Here is a 20,828-nt window from a genome sequence, read left to right on the forward strand (position 1 = left end):
CAAAGAAAGAGCCCGAAACCATGACAACAGCGAGAAGAGGCGCAGACAGAGACAGTACCGACACCCCTGAGAGCTTCGATTCTCCTATTTTGAACAGATCAACGGCCTCCTCGTTTTTTTTTGTCCAGGTGATGAAGAATGAGCCGCGACATTTGACGGAAAAGTGAGAAACAATCATATGGAGGGGGAAAAGAAACAGCAAACACATATAAATATGTAGAAAGAAAAAGAACAGCACGCCACTAAAAGTGTGTGGGGGAGCCCAAAGAAAATCATGGCGGGAATTTCTCGAATGAGATGGAGGAGTCAGTCGGTCAGTCAGTCCGTCTGTGTGTGTGTGTGTGTGGTGGTGGTGTGTGTTTTGAAAGAAGAAAGCAAGACACCCACACACACACAGAGAAATACGAATCGCAAGAGTATCACAGCAGCGACTCTAAACAAGGTACTGGCAGCGCGCGGCCAAACCCCCTTGACACACAGTCACAAAAACCACTACCACGAAAATAAGACTTATATGGTGAATACATAAAATAAAAAGATGCGGGGATGCCTATACGTCACCCCAAGACACCCGCCCCCCCCCGACCAAACAATATCAATAATAATCGTCCTACTCAAAACAAAAAACGGGAAGAGACTCGGAGAGGGGGGGGGACGAGGAAAAAATGAAGCGAGGCGAAGAGGACTCAGTGGGACACACACACGCAAACACAAGTAAAAAAAAACAAGTTGAAAGGCAAGATGAGTTGGCTAGTGAGATGGCAGACGAAAAGACAACGAAAAAAAAAGACAATCAGGAAGAGAAGAAGAGAAACAGAGGCACGCCTGAAACGGCACAGGGGATGTTGTGGGGGGGAGGGGGGGGGGTCTCTACAGCGTCTACGAGAGCAGCCTCCTTCAAAACTCCGTATGGTAGCCATACGTACAGGCGGCTACGCTACACAGACCGCTGTTTACAACGCACGTAGACAGCGCCCATCACTGTCAACACACTCAGAAGACTCCCTACGCGTACATACCAATTCCAGGTGTCTTGGCTGTGCCACTCACACGCCTTCTCACACAGCAGTTGCAACTCTTCGACAGAAATGGACTCATCCAGAAATTTGGACAGTGTGCGCATTGCCTTCTTCGAGTGACCCGCTTCGTTGTAGGCCTTTGTGATGTCGCCGTTCGCATACGGGAGTAGCAGCTTCGGCCCGTTTGGGTGGCGACGCACAAAAGACATGGGCACGCGGTAGGTGCGGCCGTCATAGACGTGCCAAATAAACTCCTCTGTCTTACCGGCCCCTGTCGAGGGTGTGACGGGGTGCGTCGCGACGTCTGACATGGTGAGAAAACTTGATGAAGAGGCTTTGAAAAAAAAAAAAGGAGGCCAACGCTGTAAGAGAATGTGGGCTTTTTTTTGGTGTGTGTGTGTGTGTGTGTGTGTGTGTGTGTACGTGTTGAGTTTGTGGCTTGGATATGGCCAAGGCTTGCAACCCAGCACGTGCATGAAGACAGAGTGCAAGTGTCACGCATCCAAGGCGCATGCGAGGGATCGAAAAAGGGAGGTCATGACGAAAAGGGTGAAGACAGCCCAAAAGAACAACAACGAGAGATCTGTTTTTCTTGGAAGAGACACATCCATGAGACAACGCACTTAAAATCGGTGAGCCCCGCAGCCCAGCTATACACCGCACACCTCCTCTTCCAACCCCCTGTTGGGGCTAAAGCGTTGACCATGTTGACTTATCAAACAGAAACTAAAAGTTGACCACAGCCTCACGAGAATATACAGATCACCACAACACACGATGCGGAATGCGCGTTACGAGCACTACACACGCGCTTTCGGCGCAGGTCACTGGAGTCCCCTTTTTTTTCCTTTTTTCTTTCGGATAGGAGGAAAACAAATGAAAAGAGAGCCCAGACCACGTCATGCGCAATCGCATTGGTGTGCGCGCACATTGCCAATGCATGCACGAAAGTTGTTTGGTCACTTTTGGTTGCGCGCTGGTGGGGGCTATTTGGGGTGATGCACCTCTGTGTACGGAAAGATGCGCGCGTATATCTAAAGGGAGCACACAGACCCGCTCTCCCTGCCCCCCCCCCCCCCTCCCACACACACACACACACACACACACACACACACAGGCACGTGCTAGAAAGGGAAACCGCAAAGAAAGGTGAGACGGTGGAGAAACAAAAGTGGGCAGTACAAGCGCACCACAAAGTAGGAAAAGAAAAAAAAATGTATATAAATAGATCTGCAAATGATCCGACAGCGCGCGCAACGTAAACACATAAAGAGAAGAAAAAAGGCTGAGGCAAACAGCAGGCGACCCCACAACCGTAGGAGGAAGGGAAAGCGCGTTGGCACCCTTAGTGAATGAAAAAAAAAGGGGGGGCGAGGAAAAGGGGAGCGCCAGTGACACCCAAAAGTAGCTCCAGCCTAACACGACAGATGGACTATGCACATACGACAGAAAGGCTCTCCCCTTAAAGCCACCGCTTCCCAATTGGGAGGCAGAGAAAAGAAACATTAGGCGGTATACGTGCTACAAAGCGCGGTAGACCTCCGCAGGCGCGTCGCGCGAGAATACGAGCGCTTCAAACCGTTTTTGTCGCCCCCTTACGACAACAACGAGTAATGTGAGTCGTACCCACACACGGGAAAAGGAGCGACCAACGACGCAAACGACCGCATCACCAACAGTAGTGCAGGACGCGACTATTAGAAAAAAAACAGAAAAAAGAAACAACGAGAAAGAGGGGGGGGCAGTGAAATAATCTGCTCAACGATCATGGAAAGTGTGTGCGGATAAGCACAAGTGTTGCTTCGCAGCAGATGGGAGCGCTAGCAAAGCGAGAAAGACGTCGCCAATATGAGTGGCAAAAGACGAGCGAAAAGAAGAAGAAAAAGAAGAGAGAGCACACGCGCTACGAGTAACATCTACCCCGTGTGTTGCTGCTCCTCCACGTAGCAGAGAAGCAAAGATGAATAACACAGCAGCTGCAGCTGACATTGGGGCACGGGAGACACCCCTGAAAACCAGCGCACCCCTGGCATCGCCTCTGCCGCTTCCGCTTCACACGCGAACACACTGAGCGTCTTGACATCATGCGCAGCGCGCATGACGTCGCAGTGCGTAGAAAGCACTCGCCATCGCCGTCAGGGTTGTCGCCGCGGTCACCAAAGTGGCTCTTCGGCGCCATTGGCGCACTTCCCCGATGCAACGACACTCCTCCTCCTCCCAGCTAGGCGTGATGTTATTCGTACCATGGTACTCCTCACCGCTAAAGATGTCCTTCGCTGAGTCCTCCTCCTCCTCTGCGACCTCCTCATGGGTGTTGGGTAGCGCATGGGCGTCGAAAGAGTGATTCATATTCCCAAAGACCCTTTCAATGTCCTGATTCGCGTGCTGCAGGATGTACTCCGCCCCACTCTCCGCCAGAGTGCGCGTTCAAGACAAATGACACCGGCACAGCAAGTCTGGTGCTCGTGTAGAAGAGGTGCGCGCAGGTCTTTTTCCCGAACAAGAAAAAAAAACGGTAAAAGGGTAAGCCTTTGTGTATGCACCACAATAAAAAAAATAAAGAGTGACTACCGATAAGACGGCGGGGGAGGGGGGGGAGAGGGGGGGAGAAAGGGAAGAGAAGTGCCAGCCGCCGTTTGATGCGCTTCACGATCACGTGCTCGCAGAAACCCTCGCAGTGTCTTTGTGTGGCTGCGGAACTGAGGAGATGGGGAGATGGAGAGGGGGGAGGGGGCCAATGGTTTCAAAGCAACCAAATATTATATATGTTATATATGTGTGTGTGTGTGTATTCACCACAGTAATACGCAAACGAGATTCAGCGGAGGGGGGGAAGATACAAAGGAGTGGGAGGGGGGAGAGGGGAAAGAGAATCATTAGTGGAAACGAGGTCCGAAATCGGCACGGCAGGCGAGCGGTGCGCGGTGCCGCAGATACCTCTATTAGACGTCAACTGTGTCAGAGATTCAGGGTAGACAATCCCCAAAGGGAGAATGGTAACCACTGGAATGCGATACAGAAGTACTGCGGGGGATGCATGCATATATATGCATATATATGTATATATATATAAGGATAAACATCGACAGAGGACAACGCTACACCGAAGGAGTTTGGAACGGGTGTTGCATCCAACCACAAGTCTATGATGGAGCCCTCCCCACACACACACACACATACACACACATACACAGGCTAGTAAAATCCTGTTGCCGTTTCCCTTTGCTTCCCTCTTTTTCACCTCGCATTATTCTTCTTGTTCGGCTCGTTATTTTGGCCTGCGCGGGTGAGACACCAACCCACTCGTAGATGACCACCGCCCACAGTGTCGAATAGGAGCGGCGCAAGAGACCACAAAAGGGAAGGAAGGAAGGAGGGCAAGAAACCTCGCCAAACACAAGACAGAGTGACCGCATCGGGGCTCTCCACTGCGGGGGAGACACCCTCCACGAGAGAAAGCGCAGCATATAATCAGACCCTCCCTGGACTATCCAGCAGCGCTCACCCCCATCGGCGAATGAACAACCAAGAGAAGGCCAACATCACAGCCACTTCACCATCCAGCAAGGGGGAGGGGAGGGGGGTGGGGTCTCTACATCTTTGAAGGAAATAAAATTTTTTAAAAAATCTACATGCATAAACATGTGACGCGGGAGGTGAAGAAGGGGGAGGGGGAAACGAGATCTACTTGACCAGTCTTTCTTTTTTTTTTTCAAGAACGTACAAAGAGGCCCCCTTCGTGGTCGCCGTGGCAGGCGCAGAAACAAAACACGCGAACACGTAATAAAGGGAAAACGACAGCAAAACACGACTCAAACAAAAAGTTGGAAAAAACAAATGTGCACCGACACGCGTACAAACTCGAAAAAGTCGACATTTTCACTTTTCGTTGTTGTTCTTGACATCATAGACGTTTTTCTGTTCTTTTTTTTTTTGCGCCGCCTGTCTTGCGTTGCGCATCTGTCAAAAGCGCACACTGGACAAATTCGGTCGTGCCTTCTCGCAGACTTGACAGTAGAACACCGAGTTGGGATTAAACTTGCTGCAGCCGCCATGCTCCACCGAGCAGACCCAGTACCCCTCTGGGCACTGCAAGTCGCCGCCAAATGGCTCCCCCCCTCCACCGCTACGGATACCTGTCTCTTTTAGTGGACGCGGATTTGGTGCCATGCAGATTGCGCACATGGTCTGTGCACGGGATTCGTTAATAAACGTGCACACTTCACATTGCCACGGCGCGTCCACGTCGTCGCCCTCCTCCCCCTCCCCAGCGCCACCCGCCGCGGCAGCGGCCCTCTCTGCATCCTGCGCCTCTCTCACAACCCTCGGCATTGGGGCCATGCACACCGAGCATGTAGAAGTTGAAATCGGGTTCTGAAACGTGCACGACTCACACGACCAGAGAGTCATGCCAGAAGAGTGCGCCTCAGCCGCAGACTGTGCAAGAGCGTGATCCGCCTCAACCCGTCCGTTCAGCGCCTTTGCGTCCAGGGACGGCATCACGGCAAAGAGCTCCTCGACCAAGACGTACTTTGTTTCGTCTGTAGAGGAGGTGCTGGTTGTGGATGGCGCAGACGTCGCAGCGCCACCAGTCACGCCACGCCTCTGCTGGACCAGGAAGAGAAGCGCCTGCTCCACCTCCTGCGCACTGAGTGTTTTGAAGACAATGGGGAACACCTCCGTCAGTATCGCTGCTATACGCCCTGCGGATAGCCCAGCCGAAGCGCTGCAAGATGAAACCGCGAGAGAGAGAGCCTCAGTAAAGCTGTTGAAACTCCGCTGCACCAGTTCGGCCTCGCGGCGCATGCGCTCCGACGCTCTCGGACGCGAGGCGCGCACCACGAGCTCTGCCATGTCCTCTATGCCCTGCTGAATGCGCCTTCCAATGGCCAGCTGGCGAAGATACGGCCTTTCAGCCTCGGAGACGAAGAGTGCTGCGATAGGGGAGTCCTCCCAGTGGTTGCGACTGCGCCGGCGCACTCGGAGACATTCTGTGAAGAAGCCAAGTCGATCAGATGGCGACATCGCCGCCAGCACCTCCTCCAAGATGGCAAGCTGCTTGGCGGAGAAGAACATGTCGCTGTTCAAGAAGCGATAGAGCAGAACCGCTCGGTCTGCCACGGCATCGCACGCACTCATGTCAGAGCCGCCGAGGGAAGAGCTGGGCAAGACCAGCTGCATGTGGCGAAGAGCCTGCACGCCTCGTCGGTGGACAGTCGCCGAAAAAAGCCCGGTGGCATCCATGTAGGCGCCACTGGAAGCAAAGCGCAGCGCCAAACGGAAATACTTCTGCACGTAGCGAGAATGATGAATGAGCCAACGAATGGACTCGCCCTCAGCGAGAGTGACGAGGCCGGAGCAAACCCTTGTCGACTCCTCGGACGGCATCCCGTCAGTGGCCGCTTCTGTGGCAGAAAACCCGCAGGCCGTATGTACAGGTACCCACTCCAGGAAAAGAAAAACATTCTTCAGCCGCCGCTCTCCTACGCCGTGCCAGTCTAGCCTGAAGTAGTTGTCACTCACGAGATACTGCGGCGACACCTGAAGCTTTGGCTGGTTCGGCCGAATCTGAAAGGTGTTCATCTGGTAGAAGCAGCTGCCGTGTGCAGGCCGAAGCGTGTCTGAGGCGACGCTTCCGCAGACCCGGAGCGTGTCCACAGCCCACCCAATCTGACGCTCGTCGTCGCGAGAATATGCGGAGATGCGCTGCTCCTCCTGTTCTGCCTCCTGCTCCTGCTCCTCCTCCGCTTCCTGCTCGTGCACGACCTCCGCGTTCAAGTCCATCGTGTTGTGGACACCTTCGTGTTCCGACCCAGTGGTGCCCTCCCTGCCGCTGGCGGCTTTGGTGGCGGCGCCACTGCCTCCCTCAGCGGCCTCCCGTGAAGCCTGGATGGTGCGTCGCATTCGGTCAAGCAACTGCGCCACCAGACCCTGAGAGACCGTGTCACCTTCGATCAGCTCCTGCGAACGCGCCTGAAGCATCTCCTCCACGTGCTCGCTAAAGGATGGGGCATGGATAATCCTTCCAGGAATGGGATACTCAATCACTTCCCTGAACTCAGCAACAGCGGCGCGGAGAAGGGAAACGGATGGAAGCGACAGCGCCGCATCAGCCATCACAGCAGTTGCGTCCTCTTCTGCGCCGCCATGTTTGTCCGCTACGCCGCCGCTGGTGCATGCCGTTGGTCGTGGCAGCTGGAAACGACGACAGCGCATCCACTCAGTAAAGAGATCCGCATGTGCGTTGGCGTACTGGGCATCCTGCAAAAGATACGCGGTCGCCTTCTTGCGCCACACGTTCGCCAGCTCCTGTAGAGAGAGCTTAAAGAACTGCAAGCTCTCGATCTTCATGGAATTCAGGATAAGCCATGCCGGAACGTCCTTGAGCATGTCGCCAGTGCGGTGCCGAGACCCCAGTGCCTCCTGAATGCGGGAGACCACCTCTGGGATCAAATACAAACAAAGCCGCTGCCCCTTGCCAATGCCGCGCATGCGATACGCGCCCTGTGCATAGTCCCGGAAAACGAGATCTTTGCCAAATGTGATGACCGCCACTGCCGTGGATGACTGTTTGACATCTGTGCCGGTCGTGTGTACCTGGTCGAAGAAGGTGAACCGGCGAGCCAGTGGCACACCACACTGAGAAACCGGGACAACGAGGCCGTTGTCTCGCTGCAAAATCATCTGCCGGTCCTGCCGGTCCAAAAAAACGACACCGTCGAAGAGCGAAGGTGGCAATCGCAGCAAAAGGTATCGAGCCACCGCCTCGTTATCCATGTTTGTAATGAGGGCACCAGCGTCGATGAGGGCTGAATACGGCGGCTGCGCTGCCGCAATGCGGTCTAGCAGGCGGAGCGGTGTCCAGCTGTCCGGCAGGACCTCGGTGTAGACCACCTCGGGGTTCGTGAGAACGGACAGTATACGCCCATCACTGCCAGGTTCGTAGAAGCACTCGCCCAGGTCCAATGGCAAAAGATTACTTGGTGTTCCACTGAAACCAATCCGCTTTGTGAAGAGCATCGAGGAGCCGAGCTCATGGCCGCAGGCGCTGATCTTCAGCCGCTGGAAGTTCATGGTTCGTGGGAAGATCGTGGAGCACAGGTAGTAGTGAATCACCTCTGGCACGCTGTGTAGCAGGTGGTGGAGCGAGTGCATCTGCACCCTGTCCGTCACCTGCAGCTGCGACAGCGGTACACCAGCGCGCTCGAATGAGCGAAGCACATCCTCGCTGTCATCAGAAACACCTTTCCCAGTGGCCACGGCTGCAGCAGCCGCCATCTCTGGCCTCTTCGCCGCGGCGGCGCGGTCCGAGGAGCTCAGACGGAGCCAGTGCGTGTACAGCTTCGCTGCGGGTCGGTGCTCCTTCGGCCCTGCCTGCCGTGCAAAGTCTTGCTTCAGCTGCGTCACCAGCTCCTTTACATCCTGCACCCGCAGCCCCTCGTAGCGGAAGGCGAGAATGGTGAGCCCAATGACCACATCCGGGTGTGCAAACTCAGAGCTTCGGCTCGGCACGTCCTTCGCGATGAAGGGGACAGCCATCATCCTCCGGCTGTACGGAACCCGTGCTGCATCGCCGCTGAGGGCCATATCGTTCGGCTGCAGCACGCCAAAGCTAACTCGGTTGATCTTGGAGAGCACATGTGGCAGGAACCGATGCAGCCAGTCGTGGGCGAGGTTTAGGAGTTGCAGGCCGTAGTGAGGCACGAATGCATTCAGCTCGCGAGATACTCCGCTTTCCGCGTCGCCGCACTTCACGGGACATAGAAGGAACGACTTTGTCTTTTCATCAAACACTTCTGGCGATACGTGGGCCCAGCTCTGTCGCTCCTCCTCTGGAAGGTGGGTCATCAGATGCTCGTGCAGCCAAAGTTGCAGCCACGGCACAAGCGCTGGGAGCAGCTGCTCAACGTAGTAGTGGGCAGGGTCAAGCAAGACCAAGTGTGGTTCTCGCTGAAGGGCACGCTGGCGGAACCCAGTGAGGATGACGCTGCGGATGCTACTCAATGCGTGCCGGCGCTTCTCCTCCTCAACACCCCCCATCGCCGCCGCCGAGGAGCGATCCTCGTACACTGGGTTGACGGTCTGGCTAGAAGATCCGAACTTCAGCTGCCGCTGGACGTCCTCGCACGCTCTTCCCTGCTGAGGTGCAAAGATGCCGTCTAAAAGGTGGATAGGCAACAGCCAACGAGGGCCGCTCATGTCGATGGGGTGCTTGAGGCCAATTGGGAAGTTCAGTTCCGAGCGCAGGGGGTGCAGGAGCACATCGACTTCGTCCATGATCAGCACACCACGTTTCCACAACTCCAGAATCGGCGTGATAGCATCGGCCAAGGCAGACCTCTCCATCATGGTGCGACGCAGTGCCTTTATGTGGGCCACATGACGGTCATCGGCCGTCTCGTCCAGTTCCATGTCCTCCATCGCCACGCTCTCCATCATGTGCAGCTGCTCGATCCCCTTGAGGAAGAGTGATTTGACACACTCGGGTGCGGCAATCACAACCGAGCGGTCCTCCTCAGCAGACTTCAGCTTTTGATAGAGAAGCTCCACTCCATCACTCGTGCCGTCTTCGTTACTGCGGTCGAACTGCACTGTGTAGATGTGCTTCGTTACAACCACGCCGAAGCAGCGGCGAAGAATGCCACGCGTCTGCTCCAGCAACGCCGTCGGCATCACCTGGGTGACAAGCTGCTGCCCATCGGCGAGAATGAGAGCCAGCAGCGGCCCTACGACGGTTGTCTTGCCCTGGCCCATAATCATTTGCTGCACACGCGACTGGCCATGACGGATATTGTGCACAAACCACGTCACCATCTCCACCTGGCGGGCACGCAGGAGAATGTTAAAAAGGAACTCGAAGACAAGAAAGCGGGGATCAAGGGTCGCCTTGAAGGAGCAGCCGCTGGACTCGCCAGTCGAATCCTTCGCCCCAGAGGACGACGCCATGGAGCAACTCGGATGAATGTGAACGTAGGTGCGACGTGACTTTAGCACATCGAGAGCAGTGTTTGCCAGCTGGTGCAGTCGGCCCGTCACGACCCGGCACGTCTCCCCCGAAAGAGCGACGCAGCTGCTCGACGCACCTGCCACTTCCTCACCACTAGTGCTACTGTGTACACCAAATGTTGCGGACCCTTCTCTGGTGAGCTGCTCAAGAACAGATGGATGAATCTCCAATGAGAAGTGCAGCACCAACTCACGAATACGTGCAGCGCGTGTCTGGGCCGTCACCTTAGGGCTCACAGTTGCCTTTTCTGTGCTGAGAGGCGCGATGCCACGAAGCAGCCCGCAGAGCTCCAAGAACAGGAGTAGCTGCTGCACCGCCTGCGCTGCCTGCTCCGCAAAGTACATGCGGTTACTGAGTAGCATAAGAAGAATGAGCTCCCCCTGAATCTGGTGCAGGGAGCCGTGAAACGGGTTTTCGGCCTTTAAATCGCTCTCAAGGGTAGTGCTCAGCAACGCCGCACAAAGCCACTCAAGTGGGACGGCCACCCGAGAACGCTCCACTCGCTGCAGGCAATGGAGCAGGCGTCCGTGATCAAGCGGTGGGGCCGCGGGAGCGGAGGACACTCTGCCGTCGTGCGATGACACCGTGGACGGCGTTGGGTGAACGTTATTTGCTAAAGACAACAGCGACGAGCGCAAGCGCATGACACGGTCGGCATCCTGCTCTCCCAGAGAGTGCAGCTGCCGCACACAGTCGCCGAGCACCGTCACCGCTGTCGTGAGAGACGCCGCCAGGGTCGCCGCATCGGAGGTGGTTAATATTTTCTGCACAACGTCCTTAGACAGACACCGGAAGTAGTAAAGCCTCTGAGCCTGCTGCTGGCTGCGGAAGCGCACCGAGTCCTCCTCCAGGCGGTCCAGCATGTTCTGAGCCAGTGGGGTGCGAGAGAGAGCGTGGCTCCGCACATCAAAAGGCAGCACGGACGACGACGCAGAGACCGATAACGCAGCTGGTTCATCCTCGACGATAACGTTCTGAGCCAGTGGCAGAGAACTCAGAGGTTCGGTGCAAAGGGCGTGTAGCGACGACCGGCGGAGTGCTGCGGCGGCGGAGTTATTCTTCGCCTTGACATCTTGGAAGTAGTCGATTGAGATGTCCACCTCACGCAACTCCACCTGCTCGCGACCGGTGCTGCTGGGCACCACGCGGCCACGCAAGTGATCCCACATAGGCACAGTCACCTTGCGTGTTTCCGGTGTGCGAAGCCGACTCGTCTGGCGGGCCTCGCGTACCTGCTCTGTGATGCGGTCTGTCTTGAAGAGCTCCTGCGCCAGCCGATGGATAGCGTTGAAGTGCTCCGGAAGGGCGCCGCGGCGCCGGCGGTTGAAGGAATCACGGTCCCCTAAAGTCATCAAATGGAGGTGCTCATTCGTCTCGCCATCATCCGTCAGTGACACACCGCGAGCGAGGATGTAGCGGTCAGTGCTGTCCTCCGGCGCGGGCCACTCAGCATTCGGGAACATCTCCATCAGCTGCAGCACCGTGCTGCACCAAGACGGTGCCATCTCCGTCTCACTTCCCTGCTGCGCCTCACGACCCCAACGAGAGTGCCTTAGCTGGAACCAGCGCGCAAGGAGCTGCGAGAGGGTGACGCCGACGTCCTCCTTGCCAATAGTCGGCACTACTGTGTTCCGCTTCATGCAGTAGAGAAAGTAAAACCCCTTCTTGGTGTTGGCGCCGCCCTCATCATCCATAAGCAGCTGATCTGTCCACAGAAACTCCACAAGCTTCTCGTCCTTGATCATTTCGGGGCTCTGCAGATGATAAGAGATGCGCTTCAGCTTCTGTGGGGCAATGCGCTCCCATGGATACAGAAGCAGCCGCTCCCATGGGAACCGACAGCGCTCCAGCGCGGGAGTTTGCACCACCAGCGGCACCTTCACCGACTCGCTTGATTGTGGGTGACCCAGCTTCATTAAACCGGCATACAGTTCGAGTTGGCTGCGCACAATCGGAACTGCCTCTGGACAGCGCTTCAGCAAGTCTAGGACCTCGCTACGCGACAGCCGACAGTCCTCTGTCACGTGGCGCTTTGTCATCAAATAGCCTGACAGCTCGGTCGCCAAGGGCCACTGGCAGGTGTTTGAGCTGTACTGCACCGCATGCGCCAGTTTCAGCCGCACTGCGCACGCGTCGGGGAAACGATCCGACATGGTGCGCTCGAACAGCGCGAACATGAATCCCTCCTCAGTGGAGAAGCCGCTGTCTGTGTAACAGGACTCAAGGGTGCGCATCGCGCCTGCGTAGTGCTGTGTCGCGCACTGCATGACGGCATAGTAAAGCGACGCCGACAGAGACGGCGGCATAACAAAGCTGCCGCTGCTGTGCACCACGTAAAGGTAAAAAGGGGACGGCACCGCCTCTCTCCATGTGTAGGATGAGCGGTCGAAGAGAAGCATCGGGTTGAACGGATCACCGTCGATGTCCATTGGTGCAAAATCGTGATTGGGGCATAAAAAGGCGACTTCATGGGTGCTGTTGCACAGCAGTAGGCACTGCTGAAAGGGCTCCTGCAACGTTCGCAGCTGCCGCCACCGTGCTGTGTCGAAGTCGTCCCATTCGGCGAGGCGCCAGCCCGGCTGATCCGCCAAGAAGAGCCGAACGCGGCTGCTTGCGCCGTCTGTACTCGTGTAGAAGCGGACCCGCAACCGCGGCATCTCAATCAGTTCGATTTGGACGCAACCGTCTCCACCAGCCGCGTCCTGCACGCACAACGGGTTTTCTGAGCCTCCTTCCTCTCCAGCACCTTTGCACTTTGTCGTGTCCGCCGCTAACCGGCGACGGCCCCAGACTAAAATGTGAGAGCAGTCTTCAATGCGCGTGAGCATCTGCAGCAGATACGAGAGGTTCCGACAATGTAACAGGTTCACCAATACGTAGTCACATGTGTCCACTGCCCGCTGTGTCTTGGCTGCCATCTGATCTCGCTGACGCCTCTTGTGGGCGCCAACTTCGCCGCTGGTCTTTACGTCCTTCTCCACCATGGCGTGCAGCATCGCCATGTTTGCTTCGGAAGAAGCCCAAGTCAGGGCGGAAGCAATGTCACCTCGGGCCTGCTGCAACAGCTGTACGCATACACCTCTGGGCAGGTGAGAGAGAGCTTCGTGAAGCAGCGCCACATCGGCGTCAGCGATCTGCGTCAAGGAACTTGAGCTTTCGTCATCTTCGTTTGTGTGAAGGGCTTCAGTCGACATATCCATGAAACTGTCTGCGCTCGTTGAGTGTCGCAGCATCAGGAGTTGCGCGGCGCCCTGCGCCTGCGCCTGTTCGACGGTCTCGGTGTGCGCTACATTCGCTGCGGTGTCAGTCGGCGATGCCAAACACCTCGCCTCGACAATGGCAGAGTGGCCCTTGTCATTGCGGCGCACCACGACACACGGCGATGCTGCTGCTAGCGATGAGGCCGCCTCACCAACTGCACCGCTATCGCTTTGACCTACATGCAGGTGGACCTCGATGCTGTAGTTGAACCAGTGGTCCATCACCTCTGCTCGGGCCAGCTGACGCTTTCCTGTGCTGACCGCCACCGAGTCGTGGAGGACCGAGGCAGCCTCGTTCTCCTCCGAAAGGGGGTAGCCGCGCAACACGTCGTCCTCGCCTTGCCACATAAAGAACGACTCCAGCAACACGCTCGGGATCAACCCCTGGAGCAGACGCGCTGGAATATACACCTCACGGCCACGGATCGCCTGATTGTAGCGGTGGATCTCCAGTGTGCCTTCATTGAAGATGCGCCGCTTCAGCTCGCCTGCCTGAAACGCCGTCACCGCCAACGACTCGCGCGTCCGTGGCGCCGTCAGAAGCGCCATGCTGTGCAGACAGTAGTGCTGGCTAGTGCTGTACACGAGTGAGCGATACATCTTCCGGGCGTGCGGTACCAGATTGTAAACCTCCAGACGCGGCTGCGGGTAGCGATAGGCGACAGCCTCCTTCCACGTCGCCCGCTCCTTCTCATTCTCGTATTGCGAGGCGTCGTTCATGAGGAAGCGCATCTCGTAGTGGTGCACCGCAGGTACCCCCAAGTGCTCGCCCTCCTCTTCGTTGCCAGTATCGCTGGTGGCCACCACCAATAAGGCTGGAGCCAGCGGGTAGAATTTTATCCCGTTTGGAAACGCGGCTCGCAGCACGTCTCGCAGCATGTTGACAGCCCACCGCTCCTCCTTTTGTGGCCACGGATTATCGTCATTCACATCAACGACACGATCGTAGGTGACGTTCTCGAAGAGCGCGCTCTCGACCGACTCCGCTGGCCAGTTGCCAGCGATGACAAACGGGTGATGCACACCCTGATTGGCTGGGTCCGGCGGTGCCGTCCACTCAATCACGTCGTACGGCGTGCCTACCAGGTGTACCCAGTGCCGGTGCTCGTGGCGACTCACCAGCCCACACTGGAGAGCGTCCTTCCCTAAAATATTCTCAAAGTCGGTGAAGTGTGACATACTGTCCGGCACGGGTTTCAGCTCATCGTTGCGCCAAAATAACTCGCACGTCTGAACATGGAAAAAGAGTCCACTCGATGATGGGCCCTTGTAGACACCAGGCGCCGAGAGAGACCACAGTGGCACTACCTCGTCCTGCGGGGAGCCCTCGCGAACGACGCGATCCTCGTCATCGTCGCCCATTATAGTGTCGAGGCTCATGGCACTCGCGCGGGTCGACACGCTCCTAGAGCGGCTACCGCGGCGGGGGCGCTTGCGGTCTTTGGGCGCGCCTGGGCCCGTAGCACCACACGCAGACTCGGTGTGGTCTCGGAGAACGGCCTGGACAATCGAGAGAAACACTTTTCCACGCCGCTGTGGTGTCATCTCGTCCAGATATTTTGCGATGAGGTGATGATCCTCCAGCAGATCACGGAAGAGCACGTTTTCCGGCACATCAGCCGGCGGCAGCTTCAGCAGCTTCGATTCGGTCGTGCTGCTCGGGTCACTGTGAACCAAGTTCGGAATACGCACCGTGTCGTTGTAGTTGCGGCTGCGGATCTGCACAAAAACAGCGCGGCGACGTCCCCCACTCATCATGAGCTGTTTGCCTTGCTCAAGAAGCTCTTTGGAGACGCGCGAAGTGTTCAACCCCTGGGCCTGCAGGAAACGCAACATCTTTTCCTCGGGCGTGAGCAGGTTGTCCCCCTCCTGGGCCGCGAGCTGGCTGCGCTGCATGCCCATGCCAAAACCGTGGCGCGCTCGCACGAATGCGTAAGATTGGAGCATCTGAATCAGGTACGCATGCGGGTCCTCCGCCAGCAAGGCGCCGGCTTCCCCAGAGTGCACACCACCGCATTTCCCACCACCCGCGTCGGGAGACCTCGGTGATGGCATCGAGGTGTACCCTTTCCATAGTGCACGGTCCACCCGACTCATGTGAGCGTGGATCACGCACTGCGTCGGCGTATCCGTGTTCTCCTCGCTCTCCTCGAGCCACACCCACAACAGCGGCTGCACCGTTGCAACAAAAAACGCCAGAAAGCACCGATGATACTCGTTGATGACAGACACGGCGGCCTGGTGGCGGCGGCTCTCCTCGGCCTCCTCGCTTTCCTCGGCCTCTTGCGAGGCGGCCGCTGCCGGACGGGAGGTGTCCGCCTGTCGCTGATGATGCAGGTCGACAATAAAGCAGCAGAAAGACAGCACGTCACACAACAGCCCAACAACAAAGAGGACGTAGGAGGCATTGCTGCTGTACACAGAGCTGGGGCCGAGCTCTGTGATACTTTCCAAGAGGTTCTGCAGCGGACGAAGGACGCTTGTCGGGGCGTGTGTCAGTTCACTCATAAGCAGCCCATACGTGGTGCCCAGGCAATCCTCGTAGTTTTGCTCGCTCAGATCTCCGCGCAGCCTGCGCAGCTCTACCATCTCGCGTTGTTCCTTGGTCAATCGCATGGGAACGGAACGGGGATCGGCATGGTCCAGGAGAGCCGGTGAGGCGTATGCAGCCGGCTCGAACAACACCGCACGCAACACTTCCTGCACTTCGTGGACGAACAGGTACGTATGACGGTCCTGCGAAGCAAAGAAGTCAAGGACGAGTGGAATGCGCACATACGGCGCCGTCAGGCATGATAACAGCACCTCCGATTCCTCTGCGCTCATTGTGCCAGCAAACCTCGGCAGCACCCTTGCGTGGAGTACATCGTCCTCGGTAGGGCGGTCCACTTCTATCATTCGTGAGACGTCGATGGGCGAGTGCAGTGCCAGGCCCTCGCCGTACATGACTTCGCGGTCACCAAAACCTTTGACAGCTATATCAGCGATATCCATGTCACGTCCGCGCACCATTAAGCACTCCCACTGCGGTGGCGCTGGGCGAGTGCGCCAGCCAGCGCTCATCTGCCGCCCCGGCGCGTCTTCCTCGAATGAGATACGCCACGACGCGAGTGAGTCCAGTTCCTTGCGGCGGTGCAGGAGTTGTGCGTCGCGCATCTCCATGGTACCCATGAACTTTGCCAGAAGCGTCATGTCCCGCATCATTCCAAACTCCGGATGCTCTCTTGCCAAAGGTGTGCGATAGCTACACAACCACTCCATCAGCTTCTCCATCTCCGACGTGCCCTTACCAAAGAGACCGCCAGACTGCTCCAACGAGTACCCCGCGTTCGCCAGTACTGATTTGAGAAACTCAACGGTGTGGCTATTCTTGAACAGCTCCAGTTTATCAGGCATGCGCAGGTCGAACAGTTCATGGCCAGGACACATCTTATGCTGCTCCTCAATGTACCGCAGCATGGCTGAGCGAATCGGCAGCAAGTGCGGACGCGTCAGCTGCAGCGTCGAGGCCACGGACGCGAAGGCGATATTCTGTTTTCCCTGCGTAGTGGAAAGGACATAGCCGCAGCCGTCACCACGGTTCAGCAGCTGCGAAACAATGCGGCACTTGTTTCCACCCTTCGTCTGTCGCAGAATGGCATCGAAGACAAGCAGCATGTCCACGGAAATGAGGCACCGCTCCGCATCAAAGCTGCGCGTCGGCGTCTCGACAGCCTGCCAGGCATTAGCCAGCGACAGCATTAGGTAGTAGATACACTCCAGCATCGTCAGCTGCGCGTCCGGTTCCGCCGCACCGCCCGCCTCAGAAGGGGGCAGTGGCGCCGGTGGTATGATATCTTTGGTGTAGAAGCTAGACACACACCACCGCTCCTCGTGCGGCACGGTATCGATTACGCAATTTTCCGGCAGAGGCACGGGTATTAGTGTGGAGAAAGTCCACGTGATGAGCTCAATTATCTGTAACTGCACAGCAACGCGAGAGGCGGTACCGCTGTTGCCAGCCCGGATCCAAAGCATCTCCACAACGCCTCGCACGCGCGGCAGAAGCGCGTACAATTCAGCGTAGCTTGTCGCCTTTGCTAAATCATGGATGTCAGGCAGGGATGGAAGGGACGACTCGAAAACTGGGCCGTAGTAGGAGGCAACCGACACCTTCGGGAGAAGCTCGGCGTTCATGAAGACCCCTTCGCGGACTGCGTCGATAGGCTCCTGAACCATGGCATCTACTGTGCGCAGCGGGCCCGTGAGCGTTGCCGCTACGCCGCCGGTGGTCCCTGCGACGCCCGTCGCTGCGCCCGTGCGCACCTCGCCAACGACTTGAATCAGCTCCTGCACATCGTCCTGTGGGAGTGCGTCCACAACGGCCTCGACGGCGTGCACGAGCTCCACGACATGTTCCACCACGGCATCACTGCCAACGAACGGGGGCTGACCGCGGTCCAGTCGCTTCTTCGTGTGGTGCGCAAGCTGACTCGCGCCCACGCGCAGCAGCCGCACGTCTGTGGCGGAGAGAGGGACCGCACCTTTCCACGCGCCGTCGGGAAACTGCGCCGCCTCGGGGTCAGAGCGCAGCGCGGCCATACCCTGCCGGTGCAGCAGCTCCCCGTCTCTCTGGAAGACGAGCAGCTCCGGCACATGGACCAACTCAAGCGCTTCGAGGACTTCGACGCACGGGTATGTAGCGCGCGGAAAGTCGAAGAGGGCGCAGTGCTCCTCGTAGTCCTCTCGCGTGTCATCGTAGCTAAGGAAGATGACTTGGAGAGCGTCGGGGCCACACTTTTGCTCCATCCGCGTCACAGCCTCCGCCAGAAGTGTTGCCGTTTCCCTGCCGCGTGGAATTCTGAGGCGCCCGACAAACAAAAAAACCGTTTTGTTGAAAAAGTCAGCGTCAGACAATATCTTGTTCTGCTTGTCCTTTATGTACACACGGTTCTCCGTGAGGCGTAGCCACAGGGAACTGAGGGAAAGATTGGTAGCTGTGTCGTTGATGCCTGCTGTCTTGAGGCGATCAAGTGCTGCGCGCAGCTGTGCGTCCCTGTTGATCAGAGTCGGGGATGCAGATGTCGTCGATGCAGCCTGGAAGTTGGTGACACACGCCGCAGGAGTCAGGTGAGAGAGAAAGCGGCGCGAGTAGCGTGAGAGATCCTCAGCGGCTCTGGCAAAGAACTCGTACTTCAGTACGTACTTGACACGCTTTTTCTCAACAACCGTCAACGCTGGATAGTACTGCTCCAGCAAGTAGCAAAAGGAAGTGACCAAGGATTTGATGCCGCTAGAGGAGCTGTAGGTGGGGCTCGCGGCATTACGGTATGTGAACGATGTGAAGGGGGAGTCGGTCGACGACGCAAGCCAGGGCGGCATCTGCTGCTCATCATCTGCCGCGACACCCGTCATCTGTAGAATCATTTCAGTGGTGAAGCGAGTGGTCGTCAGGCTTGTGGAGCCGGTGGGGCTGACACCAGCGGTCTTGATGCCCTCGTCGGGGCATCGCCTATCCGGCAGTTTCTCTACCAGCCACGGCAAAAATACGTCATAAAAAACTTCAGCACGAATGAACTCCGACTGGTTCTCCGGGTCGTTGCGCCGCATCCACAGCGACAGCAGCAGCAGCCAAAACGTTTTGTCCTGCAGCCGGGATGACGACACATCCTGGAACTTGAGAATTGGGCAGCTCAATATCTTCTCGGCTGTCTGCCAGCGCGGGTGGTAGCTCTGGCCCTCGTCTCCACGATTCACGACGACAAAGTCAAAGACCTCAGCTTTCCTTCGGTGCACCAGGAGAAACATAATGTTGTACGAGCGGGTGCCGATCCAGCCAGACGGAATCATCGTCCACTCCCCGGTCGGCAAGCTCGCGATCCGCTGCACGCACCTGTTAATCACCTGCAAAACAGCCGCCGGCTGAACCGCCTTACTAGCCTCAGCGGTGAAGTCATAACAGGAGCGGATAGCTCCGTGTGCGCGCTGGATGGCGGTGCGCAGATCGGCAGATATGTCCTGCAGGAAAGGATGAGACACTTCGGCGGCACCCTTCTGGCCCAGCGCCTCCAGCAGCTTCGTGCTTCCAGCCGATGGGTTAGGCCTGCTGCCCGCGCCGAGGGCATTCAAACGGCAGAGAATAACATCCATGCACAGAAGCGTCAACTGTGGCGTACCGCCCTCCAGGGGTTCGCCGCAACCGGCGACGTACGGGTCCGCAAGGAAGCCGCCATACGCCGGCAGGAGCCAAAAGTTATAGGGAAGGTTGCGCAGCCGGCGCTCACGCTCCTCCTCCTTCTTCTTCTCCTCCCCCGAAAGCACATTTGCTTTGACGACATCCGCCGCTGCTGAGCCAATAAGCATCAGCTTTGTCTTCTCCCTGATCCCCAGAGAAGACAATAACGTGTCATCCGGCTTTTGCTGCAGGTTCGGCTTGCCCAGCAATTTTTGTAGAGCAGGAAGGACGTTGGTGACATCGTAGATGGCCGCCTTCAGTGCACCAAGCGTCGCATCCTCCGGCACCTCGATGTTGTGCTTTGCGGAACCAAACTTCACCTCAATGAGCATCTTCGAATAGGGGCAGACGTGAGGGAAAAAAAGAGACGTCTCTGTACGTATGAGTGTACAGGAGCCTCCGAATCCGCTCGTGTGTGCGTGTGTGTGTGTGTGTGTGTGTGTGTGTGTTTGTTTGAAAAAGAGAGAGAAATGGTTCAGAGGCTATCGGTTGCGGTAGAGAAGAAAAAGGGAATCGAATAATAAAATATATATAAAAAAACGAAGCCACTGCGTACGTAAAGACACATGCATGAAATAGTAAAAACCGAAGCCGCTTCAACCTGTGATGTTACCCCCTCCCCCCTCCCTCCCCTGTCGACTTCGATGCAAGCAGACACAAAGTTGTCTCACCACCACACACAGGAACACACACAGGGACAAGAGAGAGATGGTTGAGAAAAAAGTAGAACAACAAAAACCAAATAAACAGAGACAGAAAGAATGGTACAATAAGACCTCTGTCAGTGGTCAATTGAGGTCTCCTACCCCCTCCCCTATGCTTTCTTCGTGACTTGAGTATGAAGTGAGTGAGCGAAAGATGATTGGAACGGATTGAGAGGCGCAGTCACATGAAAGGCAATGTACAAGTGACGATCTCTCTCTCTCTCAGTGTGTCTCCCTCTCTGGTTGGGTGTTGAGCCCTCGCTACTTCACTCTTTTCGTCGAATGCCTGCCTTTAAATTGTCTCAGGATTGTTTTTCCACTAATAAAGTACGAGGCGTCAGCGCTCACGTGTACCTAAGGAAGAAGGCTGTACGTGATGGAGATGGAGAGGAGAAAGTGGGGGGGGGGAGTGAGCGTGTCGGCACCTCTGCTTCAACAAAGGCCAATGACCAGGCAGTAGAACAATACGTTAAAGCGCAGGAAACTGTAGAGGCGTATATAGTAGGGGAAATGTTTTCTGAGATATGAAGACAATCAAAATGCAGAAACGAGATTGGGTGGGTGGGTGGATGGATGGATGGAGTAAAAAAAGTACAACTTTTTCTTTCCCTTCACTGGATGTTT

At 56.7% G+C, this 20,828-nt stretch overlaps 3 protein-coding genes across 3 annotated transcripts; all 3 read right to left on the reverse strand.

The window, feature by feature from the left end:
• Positions 1–937: 937 nt before the first annotated feature.
• On the reverse strand, positions 938–1,330 carry JKF63_03849 (uncharacterized protein; the record flags this gene model as incomplete). Its single annotated transcript, XM_067899846.1, has 1 exon — positions 938–1,330. One exon carries the CDS (start codon positions 1,328–1,330, stop codon positions 938–940), a length of 393 nt encoding a protein of 130 aa, XP_067755052.1.
• Positions 1,331–3,101: 1,771 nt separating this feature from the next.
• JKF63_03850 (uncharacterized protein) lies at positions 3,102–3,368 on the reverse strand (the record flags this gene model as incomplete). Its single annotated transcript, XM_067899847.1, has 1 exon — positions 3,102–3,368. The coding sequence occupies one exon, from the start codon at positions 3,366–3,368 to the stop codon at positions 3,102–3,104; it is 267 nt and encodes an 88-aa protein (XP_067755053.1).
• Positions 3,369–4,982: 1,614 nt separating this feature from the next.
• On the reverse strand, positions 4,983–19,832 carry JKF63_03851 (uncharacterized protein; the record flags this gene model as incomplete). Its single annotated transcript, XM_067899848.1, has 1 exon — positions 4,983–19,832. The coding sequence occupies one exon, from the start codon at positions 19,830–19,832 to the stop codon at positions 4,983–4,985; it is 14,850 nt and encodes a 4,949-aa protein (XP_067755054.1).
• Between the last annotated feature and the right edge of the window lie 996 nt (positions 19,833–20,828).

The sequence above is a fragment of the Porcisia hertigi genome, chromosome 31 (genome assembly GCF_017918235.1).
Source record: "Porcisia hertigi strain C119 chromosome 31, whole genome shotgun sequence".
Lineage (NCBI taxonomy): Eukaryota > Euglenozoa > Kinetoplastea > Trypanosomatida > Trypanosomatidae > Porcisia > Porcisia hertigi.